Genomic DNA, 12,340 nt, shown 5'->3' on the forward strand with positions numbered 1-12,340 from the left:
TTTGTTTTGCCTTTAGAGCAGCAATTTCAAGGAGAAAAAATTGTAGAGATAAGCTACATTCTTCAAGAGAGCACACTCTTATCTGACAGAATGCCTGGTTATAATAATTATTTTAACTGTATGGTGTATTTTGTTCTGTTTTATGTATTTTGCTTTTTGTAATGTCTTCTGCTACACAAATAAATAATATTTGTATTCATTCATTTAAGTGTATGCAAATATATAGCCCTGTCTCCTCCCAACCTTTATTCCTCCATTGCTCCTCCAGTATCTGAATGTTCCTGTTGTTTCAGAGTAACATAAAAAAGCATTTCCACCTATTCATCTGTCCTCCAAAACATTCGCCTCATACAGGTTGTTTCTTACTGACATTTTTTGTGCCATGATGTGGCTCCAACTAATTTTGTATACCAGTCAGATGGACGTTCTCCACAAGCACCTGTATGCACTCCAGAAACATTATTGGTAGGAATGACCCGTTTTAATGCATAGTATGTGGTACTGCTTCTCATTTCTCAAATATTCCATTCAATTTGATCTTCTGGTGCAATAATATCACATCTTCAGAACTTGCAGACTTCAATGTTGATAGGAAAATGAGGTCCCTTCTCTTGTTAGCACATTCATTGCAGTGTGGAATGTGGTTACAGGAGTTCCAGTGACTAGTGTTAGATATTGCATGTGACCCCTGCACAACTCTGCCAGTTTTCCTTGCCATTTTGTAACTGCATTTTGTGACAAATATTACATGATTGAGTCTTCTTTTTTAAATGTTGTGTGAATGAACACAGTGATTCTAATCTATCTTAGTTTCTGGATAAAAAAAGTGCATAGTTTATGAAATTCGCTATCATAGGGTGTGCTCAGGGCCACCAGTTTAGATGACTTCGTGGAGGATAAAGTGGCTGGCTATCAATGGTTACTAGTCTTGATGACTACACATTACCTGCAGTTATCAGAGTTATGATGCTCATCTCTGTGATACAGCCTCCAAAAAAATTCTATCACATGCTTATGGTTGACATAATTACGCGGATGAATATCAGTAACAGGGTCACGCGCAAGAGAGTGCTACTGTTTGTGATTCACATAGGCGTCTGGTTTGTCATTGTGAAAAACAGGATGCTGGACTAAAAATAGGTCTTTGGTCTGATTCAGCAGGGCTGCTCTGACGTTCTTAACACCAGAAGGGTATTTCGTCCCGCACAGCTGTGCCCCACAGCTGGACAGATTGTTTAAATCTCAGCAGATTTTAGGGATTGAGATCTGATGTTTGGTGAATACTTACTTTTCATTGCCAGTGCCCTCACAGAACTGCAGAACAAGAACTCTGGGTGATATTCCTATCCCTTGTCCCATCAGTACAAGGATTTCTGTCCATGCAATGGGATTATCCTCCCTCTCCTCGCACTTTTAGTCTTCAACTTGGTACAAGATACTGTTGCATTTGGACTAAACAAACATTTGGTCTGATCCAACAGGGCTCCCTATGCTCTTGTCCTATTTCCTCAATTCAAATTTATTGCCTATTTCCCTTATTAGATTTGTGCATGACTTGTCATGACGCAACAGGTCATTTGAATTTGACACTGAAGTGCTTAAATAAGTCAAAGCACATTAGTTACCAACTTTATCTTAGCGAATAAACAAAGAATGAGACAAGAGCTCTGGTGCTGTAGGTCACCTTTTCTACAAAGCAACCTTCTTAGGATGTTGTACGTGGCAAGTATGGATTCACTTAGCAGGTCAACTCCTCTTGCACAAACTTCTCATTGTCTGGCACATGGAGGGCAGGTTATTGCATGATATTTAAAATGTGCAAAGTTGTCACTTTCAAAATGATAATGTGAGGAACACCACTATTATTCACATTTTACAGATGGAGAGCCGAGTGAAAAAATGGAGACTTGCAAGGACAGGGTGGAACGTGAACCCAGGCTTGCCAGAGGGATAGACAACAGGGATATCTATAGGCCACAAACACAGGCACACGGGCCATTTACCTGCTCCTTAGACTTCTGGGTAAGAGACTAGTTCAATCTCAGCCCAGTTTTATCCATATTGCAGACAGGGCTGATAGCAGGACCAGCCAGCACAGCAGTAGGCAAATTCATAAAGGACAAGGCTACCAATGGCTACTAGCCATGATGGTGATATTCTACTGCCACTGACAGACACAGTATGCCTCCAAATACTGTTGCTCAGAAATGCAGGTGGGAAGAGTGGTCAATTCCTGCTTGCCAGGCTTCCCACAAGCATCTGGTTGGCCATTGAGAGAACAGGATGTTGGACTAGATGGGCCATTGGCCTGCTCCTGCAGGGTCTTCTTCCCATAGTGCGTACACACAATTTCTTTTTTTCCCTATTGGTGAAACAGGTTTGTGAAGCTGTACAAAAACAGCAAAACCTATTTATCAGTGGCCAAAGTAGGAGAAGTGCCCGTGTCACGAGAAGTGGCCTCTTTTTCAAGCATCTATGAAAAGGCTTTGAACTTCTGGCTCCAGCCAAAGAGTTCCAAAAACAACACCACAATTTCACAATGAGACAGAAGTTCCATACATATATAATATTATGAATAACTGCAGGAAAAGAATTCAAAGTACAATACAGCAACACTTGATGGTTAAAGAAACAAATGTACACATTACAGAGAAACATTCCGTGTTATATGGCATATTCAGGCCCCATAATTCTGGGCTTCAATCCACAGTCAAAGCAATGTTCTTGAGGCTGCGATTCGGATATACACATCTTCAGCAGTGAGCCTGCTAGGAATTCACGCTCAGCCCATTTTTCAATGGATGTACACATTGTCAAACTGAGTCAAGATAAAAGGTGAGGCTTTCCCCTTGATTCCAGTGGGAACTAGCTGTGTGGAATGCAGATGTGGTCAGTCCTTGTGGCAACCATATCACTTGCCTTTCTCTTTCCCTCCAGCCATCCCCCTGAGGAATATTTCAATGCTTTTATTTATTTATTTTAAGGATTGGCTTCTTATTTTAATAATTGTTAAAATAATCTGTGAGGTGGTATCTACACAAACAGGAAAAACAATTCCACTGGCCGAGTTCCTGGGGGTGGGAGGTGGAAGAGTGTTTAAGATTAGAAGTAAAAGTCTGTCCAGAGCAGCCTATGGAAGCCTGGAAACTGGTACTGGAAGAACACAACACTATATATATAGTGTTATATTCTTCCAGTACCATATATGTCAGTAGAAGTGTGCATGTCATGCACCCAGTAGCAGAAAAACTTGCTGCAGGAAGATATGTCCCCACACAAGCACTTTTTCATGAAGTAACTACTTCAAATTGTATCTCCATGGAACCTTATGCCTGATTTATTTGGCCATCATGGGCATTCATTACTATAGAAAAATAATACTTAATCAGGCCTTAATAACGTAAAATTGGGGCAGTGCCAAACTAGATGGGACTTTGAACTTAAAAAATTAATAGCAGTCATGGAGGAGGAGGAATAAATATAACCAAGACCACAGTACTAGGGGAACGTACCTACAGATTTTGTCCTACAGGGCAACTGGAAGTTGCAGAGGAGATTTTATTGGGGGAAATCTATAGGGGGAAAGATTTGAACCTCCCACACTGCAATCCTGATATGATTTGATTTCCTTCCCACACACACTCAGTGTGGCACGTGAAAAGCTTAAAAACCCAGTGACTGAGGTTGATGGGAGATGTAGTCTGAAACATGCGCAGGGTTGGAGAGTCTGCTCTAGACAAACCCAACCAATCAAAAGCCTTTTTAGGATGGAGTGCAAACAGCAATTCCCCATACCTTTTTTCAATTATATTCAAAAATCTCCCCTGACTCATTTGTGAGCACAATTATTCTGTGTTGATAAATCACTGGCTGCTGAACTCCATTAAAGTCAATGGACAATGCTTGTGTAAATGGACACTGATTTTTTCTCATAGGATGTCAAAGAAACAAGGATGTGTTTACTATGCACTGCAGGGTAGGAAGGCCTATGCAGCTTTCCTTTCCATTAAAAGTCCATGCTCTTGAAGTCTATTGAACATCGGTATCGGCCATCAATGAATTTGGAGCATATGAAGTTTGGCAAACATGGACAGGTATGATGTTGCCGTTTTCCAAAGAAAGGGACCTTTCAGAGAAAACACAAAATGAAGAATGTTAATAATATGCTATCAGTGAAACCCAAGGTAAATGCTTTAGAACAGAGCTGGCAGACTTGTGGAATCTACTTTGTGTTTTTGCTAGAACTCCCAGGTCCACATCCAGATCTGGCTCAAGTGGTGGAAGCAATTAACTATTGCATCCCAAATTCACTGGACTAAAATGCAAATATGAGTACAAATAGACATCTACAAATACTACAAATTGGACTCTAATACTAGCCAGCAGATATGTACAAAGATCAGACAGAAAGCAACCGCATCAGATGTATCATGTCCCTCTCCTTCTGTCCCTCTTCTGTCTCCACTCTGCCCTTGCCTCCATGCCTGAAGACAAGCAGACAGACAAGCCAACCACTGCTTAGAGACATTCCACACCCCTTCAAGCATGGCAGCACCCTGTCCAAATGCGCTCCCCTCCATCTGACCAACTATGTAAAAAAAACAAAAAGTGCATCAGCAGTCATTAAGAACATTTAAAACAAATGATGTTGGTTTGTGGGCCATGGCCACTTGCAAATACCTTATGACTGATGGGGTGGCATTCATCTCCCTCTTGCCCTAATGGCGTGCACATCCGGAGCCCCCGGAGCCACAAGCTGATGGCGCAGCATGTTCCAGCTCCACACTGGAGGTCCCTTTCACAGGCCTAGAAGAAAGATACACCACAGTAGTATGAATTAGCAACATGGAGGAAACTACTATTCCTGGTAGCAAACTGACTTGTCTGGAGATGCGATTGTATCTAGGAAATGTAAAGGTGCCAATCTCTGGTGAAGAGCTTTTTAGGCTAGAAAGGAAACCATAATGTCTCGGAGACATTGCGGAAGAAGAAGAAGAAGAGTTTGGATTTGATATCCCGCTTTATCACTACCCGAAGGAGTCTCAAAGCGGCTAACATTCTCCTTTTCCTTCCTCCCCCACAACAGACACCCTGTGAGGTGGGTGGGGCCGAGAGACTTCAGAGAAGTGTGACTAGCCCAAGGTCACCCAGCAGCTGCATGTGGAGGAGTGGAGACGCGAACCCGGCTCCCCAGATTAGGAGTCTACCACTCTTAACCACTACACCACACTGGCGGAGTAGGAAGAGTAGCCATGTTGGTGGTGATTATAGGGGCACAGGTTTTTGTAACCAGTAGTAACATTTAGACAAGGCTGGCACCAAGCACAAGGGACTTTCTGATAAAGTGCCTCCCAGTGTGCCTTCTCCAGTAGCTCCTCTCCTGGAGACAACAGCAACAGCATTGCAGCAATCTGTGGTGGGTGCCTGTGAGCTGCCCATTGTTTCTATTTCCCCCCAAAGGCCTTGATGTAGCATCTCTCTGTGGCATTGTGGGAACATCCAGAAAGTGGCTTCCCAACTCCTTGCTATTGCTGCTACCCTGTAATCCCAGTCACAGGGACAGAAGAAGATTGGTGAATGGCTGGGCCTAGTCTCATCCCAAAGCAAGCATTTACGTTGTTGGACCCTGCCAAGGTGCTAGATCCCCAGCCGCTGACCGAGGATGCCTGGTGTTGCCACCAACCTCGTGTGTAGATGATGACAACATTCAATGACATCTTTTACTTTATGGTCTGTCTGGGTAGCATGAAACTAAACGTGGTATGAAAAAGGCAGAAGTCAGTGCTTCTTCTTTGGTGATCACTCAGAGCCAAGTAAGATTGTCTTCCATGAACATGGATCCTTAACAGTGAGTGCGTAAGTGACTGTGGAGGCTAATTCTGGATTGACACGTCTTTCCACAATGGGAATGTAGGTTTCCGAGCAGGAGTTCACCAAACGTGCCTTCCTCTTAACACGTTTCTCCATTTCTTCCTGAGTTTGTGTGTCTTCAAAGTCCACGACACCTTTGGTAAAGGCCGTTCTCCAATTGGAGCACTCGCAGGCCAGTGTTTCCCAATTGTCAGTGTTTATACTACATTTTTAAAGATTTGCCTTGAGACAGTCTTTAACCCTCTTTTGTTGACTACCAGCATTATGCTTTCCATTTTAAAGTTTGGAATAGAGTAGCTGCTTTGGAAGACGATAATCGGGCATCCGAACAACATGACCAGTCCAATGAAGTTGATGTTGAAAAATCATTAGTTTGCCTGTCTTCCCAAGCGATATGTAAAAAAAAATTCGGAGACACCATTGATGGAATCTTTCGAGGAGTTGGAGATGGCGTTTATAAGTGGTCCATGTTTCAAAAGCATACAGTAAGGTTGGTAGTACAATAGCTTTGTAAACAAGCATTTTGGTTTCCCTGTGATTGTTGACGGTCCTCAAACACTCTGCATTTCAATCCGGGGAAAGCTTCACTTACAGAGCTCTGGATTTTGGCATCAATGTCGGCCCTTGTGGAAAGATAACTGCCCAAGCAGGAGAAGTGATTGACACTTTCCAACATTATACCACTAAGTTGGATTTGTGGCGCTGCAGAGGGGTTGTTTTGTGCTTGTTGGTGCAGCACTTTGGTTTTTTGGATGTTGAGCTATAGACCAAGCTTTTCATAAGCTTCAATAAAAATATTTAGGATAGTTTGGAGGTCATCCTCTGAGTGTACACAAACTACATTGTCATCAGCATACTGAAGCTCTATGACGGACGTTATGGTAACCTTACTCTTTGCTTTCAGCCTACTCAGATTAAAGAACTTTCCATCTGTTCAATATATGATTTCTACACCATTGGGAAGTTTCCCTTCAACAAAGTAGGATTATGGCAATGAAAATAATAAATAGAATTGGGGTGATAACACAACCCTGTTTAACCCCTGATCCCACTATGAATGGTTCATTTTGAGAGCCATTATTATCTAGGATTGTTGCTGCTATATTAACATAGAGGAGCTGAAGGATGTTCACAAATTTATCTGGGCAGCTGATTTTCAGAAGGACAGTCCACAGGGCATTATTATTTACAGTGTCGAAGGCCTTAGTCAGGTCAATAAACACCATATACAGCGGTTGGTTTTTCTCTCTTGAAGCATTCCACTGTCCCTCTAGGAGGTCTAAAACCATTTTGGGATTCAGGAAGAGTAGCCTTAGATATTGTTAAGAGACAGTTTGCTAAGAATGTTGCCAGCTGCAGCTAATAAAGAGATGCCTCGATAGTTTCTCCAATCCGTTCTATCACCTTTTTAAAAGAAATTGATAATTTTGGCATCCCTGAAGTCTGCTGGGATCCAGGGCCGTCTTAAGCATATCTGGCGCCCTGGCGCCGTGGTGCGAAGATCGCTCCGGCGCCCGCCCCCCGCCCTGTTTCACAGTGCAGCTGTCTGGTGGGTGCAGCAGCACGGGGGGCCCCCTGGCAGCCTGGCACCCTGGCGCATTGCGCCATCCAGCCTTGCCTTAGGGCCGGCCCTGCTGGGATCTCTTTCTCCCAGATTTTTTGGATGAGCTTGTGAAGTTGTTGTGTGTTCAATTCCACACACTTTGAAGACATTGGCAGGTATCCCATCAGGTCCGCTGGCTCTGTTGTTTTTCATTTTGTCAATAGCTGTACACAACTCTCCCAGATTTGGAGATACTGCAAGTTCATCTCTAATTTGCCTTTGGTGCAGCTCTTACTAAATATTTTTCTCTCTGATCTGCAATCCCACCTGACTACTCCTTGTTTTCCTTTTCCTTTTGGAGGATGAAAATCTGATGAATTGATTACACTGGACTGTGTTTGGTGTCCCATTGGCACAATGATTTCCGCTTGTGTAATGGGAACTCCACACACACACCCGTGCCTGCCCTACACTCTCCCCAAATCTAGAGGGTTGGGGAAACATCTTTGAAAAGATCTAGGGGGCATGTGGAGAAGGAGTGGAGGAGAAACTCAGTGCTACATTGGATTCCACCCTCTGAAAGATGGGGTGAACATAATGGATCCTGCTCTTGAGCATTCCATTGGATAATATGTCATAAGATCCATTCTAGCTATAACCTTGCATAATTATTATTATTATTATTATTTAAAATGGTTATTGGTTTATAGATGTAGCCTTAAAGTGGGTTGATCTTTTTAAAACATTTACTTCCACTGTCATTCAAAAACCATCTGACTCACTCACACAGCTGTGACAATTTAAATAGATAAAAGTCAGGACAAATATGTAATAATGCAATTTCCTGCATCTGTTAAAATTCAAATAGTTTAAATTAAGTAAAGATGAGGAAAATAAGTATCAGTCTCATTCAAGGAAATGCCACACAAATAAAAATCAAGTTCTGCCAAGCTTATTCATGAGACATCACGTTGAAGCCATCAGAATTATTTAAGGAACAGGAAGTAACCCATCAATAATGAAACTACCACAACCCAGTTATTAGAATATGAAGTTTGGCAGTTTCATCCTTGTTTGAGACGGGGGGCTGGGGAGGACAACTGTGATGGAGTGTTGATGAAACAGACTTTGGATTGATCTGAGTTCTGCTTGTTTTAGAACTTTATAGAGAATTTATTAATTTAGTTAAAAGCATTTATATCACAAAAAATCTATGCCACATCTAAATAAGTGCTCCGTATCTTTGGAAGCAACTTTATTTTTCACAGAAGAATACTGATTTTTTTCTCAGAAGAATAGGCTACTCCAAACCGCGTAATATTTTTGCCCATTGAAGAAGTGGAAGTCTTTGCATCTGCTTCCACTGACGGGGCTCCTTAGGCGAATCCCACTGATAGTTACACATTTTTGCAAAGCAATTTCCCATAATATGGTGCTTTTATACACTATTTTCACTTATAGATGCGTTGAAATGCTTGGGTGGTTACCCTGCCTACTTTCCATGCTGTGCTTTTACATCAGTTTTAGCACAAGCTGCCTTGAGCCTTAGAAAGCCACCTTATTAATGCTTTGTTGCTGTTTTATCAGCTGGGTTTTCTGCCACCTCTGTGCCATCTTTATATACTGTATATATAACAGCAGCTTTCTAAACACTTAAGCAGTCTTCAGTTCTAAAGAGATTTCCCAGCAGCTTCATAGGAAGCTGCCTTATATTGCATCAGACCATTGCTCTATCTGGCTTTGTATTCTCAACACTGGCTGGCATCTACTTTCTGGGATGACAGGCAGAGATTTCTCCCAAGCCATACCTGGAGATGCTGGGGATTGAACCTGCAACCCTCTGCATGCAAAGCAGACAATCTACCATGGACCTACAGCCCTTCTTCAACCACAAACAGAATTTCGCCTTAGAGCTGATGTAGAAATCAGCTGCTGTGTGGAAATAACTGCTCACGCAAGTGCTCTTCTCACATGAGAAGTGTAACATGCAATACTGAGACTTATGAAACATCTCTGGGGCTACCTTTGCCATTAGAAATAATGGTAAGATGCATAGCTGCCAAGTTATCCCTTTTTTAAAGGGATTTTCCCTTATGCTGAATAGGCTTCCTCGCGAGAAAAGGGAAAACTTGGCAGCTATGGTAAGATGCCATTTTTCTAAACACAGAATAAACTGCTGCAATCTTCTATAAAGGCCTTAATTAACACATGGAGGTATTAATTAGGTGTTAAAATATACTTAAAATATAAAATTTGCACCAGCTCTGGTAATAATAGGCATTTTAAAGCAATTTAAAGCTACTTTAAGTTGTGAAATAGCAGCATTTGGGGGTGGGGAGTTTTCTCACCATTTTGAGTAGGAAATTCTATATTGGAAATAAATTTGACAGAATCAGTAATACTGAGTGGCAAACAATGTATCTAATCAAAAGAAAAAATTCCTTCAGTAGCACCTTAAAGACCAACTAAGTTTTTATTTTGGTATGAGCTTTCGTGTGCATGCACACTTCTTCAAATGTATCCAATGTTAGTTCTACTTCAAGTAGACCTACTGAAAGTAATGGACATAACTTAGGTCCGTTAATTTTGATAGATTTGCTCTGAATTGATTTAGTATGATTCCATGCACTATCAAGGAAGAAAAGCATTTCTATAATTAAGGTTGTGTTTATAGTGAAATTTTAGAGAACTATTCTGCATCACAGACAAAAAAAGCAATTCTTACTATTCAGTATTGCTAGTCAAATTCAGTATTGTTGTTTTTAAAAACTAAGATGAAAAATAATTTGACATTCATTTAGCTTGCACACTAAACTCTTGAACCATTACATAAATGGGTTAGGGTCACATTTTAATTCCCCACCCTCCTCCCCACAAAACTTCAATATAAGTTCAAGCAAAATATTTGCACCCAGTTCCATGACTCCAGGACCTGGAGCTTTGTGAAGCTGAAAATACAGCAAGCCTTAAATAATTCAAATAGCTTGTGTCACTCTTGTCCATTTCTTTTGATGTTTGATTTCTTTTGTTGTCATTTTGCAGGGTGAGATTTGTCCCCCCCCCCTTTTCAATCCTGAAGTTGCATTAAATGGATGTATGTCCTTAATAAAGGGTAAAGTAACAATTTTACTGTCATATTAAAAAAGGAAAGCCACCCCTTCATTTCTTCCACCCTGGCTCTAAACATATTAACATGCAAATCACAGTTCACTTGTTTCAGTCAGGCTTGCCCCATCAACTTTACCAGTGCAGTGGTTAGACCTAAGTAGTGGAGCCCAAATCTGAATTAAGCATGGCCATTTATATCAGCTGACAATAGAAGGTAACACAGCTTTCTAATTGCTACTGTAAGTATTGCCATGACCTTAAATAATAGCAATTTTAGTTTTTAAAATGCAGATTTGGGGCTTCTGCCAAGAAGACCTCTGCTCTGGAGATCAGGCTTCCTGTTTGCTTCTGCCCCACACTTGCCAAAAACATGCTCCCATCTTCCTAGCAAATGGGGCACAAGTTTCCACACATCCCAGCCAGACCTTCTGCCACAATTAGAATCAGACAAGAAAAGTAGAAAGAAAAGAACAACTTACTCCTGTGATTACCGCACACTCATACAAGGTTATCAACAGAAAGATGCACATGATTTGGATAGTTATTTTCATGGTGCTTGAAAGAATAAGGAGATCCTTGTCTTTTTCCTCCTCTTCACAGCCTCTCTTTCATGTCACGGCTGCACTGTGGTGTCACGAGTCCCTCTTCTCCCTCCTGCCTTGTTAGGTTCTCAACGAGAGCTGATCACACACCCCTCTCCTGCCTCTCTATTTAACATCTTCTCAGCCCCATTCAATCTCTTTTACTGATGTGAGACTTGCTATGATGATCCCCGATATAAGGCTCGTATCCATAACATAGCAAAACAGGAGGAGAAGGATGTTGACAGCAGTCTGGGGGCTTTGAAAGATTTATTGCACGTGGAATTAAATCACACATCATTTTTAAGATTGCTTTATTTTTAATGTAATGTTGGTGGATTTACAAGATGTTGAAGTCCTGTGGCTTTAATTATTCATTTGCATGAATTTACCAATTTGCTGTCATTTATTATCATTACTTTTATATCTCAACTGTCCTCCAAGGAGTTTAAGGTGGCAAACATTTGCCATCACAACAACCCTGTGAGGTAGGTTAGGTTGAGAGACAGTGACTGGCCCAAGGTCACCCACTGAATTGACTGAGTGGGGATTTGAACCCTGGTCTCCCAGTTCCTACTCTGACACACTATTACATTACAATGGATCACCAGTGTTATGTCCATCTGTGCACCTTTAGGCATTTGGAAAGGAGTGGGTGGAATATAAACTAGAAGTACATGGTCTCCTCAGAGACAACAGTGGTTAAAGGCAAAGGGACCCCTGACCATTAGGTCCAGTCGTGACCGACTCTGGGGTTGCGGCGCTCATCTCATGTTATTGGCCGAGGGTTCCAGGTCATGTGGCCAGCATGACAAAGCCGCTTCTGGCGAACCAGAGCAGCACATGGAAGCGCCGTTTACCTTCCCACTGTAGTGGTACCTATTTATCTACTTGCACTTTGATATGCTTTCTAACTGCTAGGTTGGCAGGAGCAGGGACCGAGCAACGGGAGCTCACCCCGTCGCAGGGATTTGAACCGCCAACCTTCTGATCGGCAAGCCCTAGACTCTGCGGTTTAACCCACAGCGCCATCCATGTCCCTTGTCACACTAATTGATGTGGAGTAGCTGAGTTGGCATAAGCAGTAGGTTACACCACCATAGCTAAAGGTTGAGAACTCTGTACCTGGAAAGAGAATCTCAGCCTTCTAGTCCTATCCAATAAGTAACAGGCAAATTCTCTACTGAGGCCGGCACATGGTTAGAAGCAAAGAAATCTACCTTATACCAGCTCCTAG

General features: G+C 41.9%; 1 protein-coding gene across 1 annotated transcript; it reads right to left on the reverse strand.

Annotated features, from left to right (window-relative positions):
* Window positions 1-2,547: 2,547 nt before the first annotated feature.
* PROK1 (prokineticin 1) lies at window positions 2,548-11,073 on the reverse strand. The gene is made up of 3 exons (XM_035124295.2): window positions 11,002-11,073; window positions 4,681-4,806; window positions 2,548-4,126 (listed from the first exon to the last, which is right to left on the reverse strand). The coding sequence occupies exons 1-3, from the start codon at window positions 11,071-11,073 to the stop codon at window positions 4,007-4,009; spliced, it is 318 nt and encodes a 105-aa protein (XP_034980186.1). The 3' UTR covers window positions 2,548-4,006.
* Between the last annotated feature and the right edge of the window lie 1,267 nt (window positions 11,074-12,340).

This window comes from Zootoca vivipara, chromosome 7 (genome assembly GCF_965207765.1).
Source record: "Zootoca vivipara chromosome 7, rZooViv2.hap1.1, whole genome shotgun sequence".
NCBI classification, from domain to species: Eukaryota; Metazoa; Chordata; class Lepidosauria; order Squamata; family Lacertidae; genus Zootoca; species Zootoca vivipara.

Coding starts and splice junctions, on each gene's coding strand:
- PROK1 (XM_035124295.2), bottom strand. CDS start 11,073: ATGAAAATAACTATCCAAATCATGTGCATCTTTCTGTTGATAACCTTG. Junction 4,807..11,001: donor AGTGTGCGGTAATCACAGGA/GTAAGTTGTTCT, acceptor TCTTTCTTCTAG/GCCTGTGAAAGGGACCTCCA. Junction 4,127..4,680: donor GCCACCCCATCAGTCATAAG/GTATTTGCAAGT, acceptor TTTCTCTGAAAG/GTCCCTTTCTTTGGAAAACG.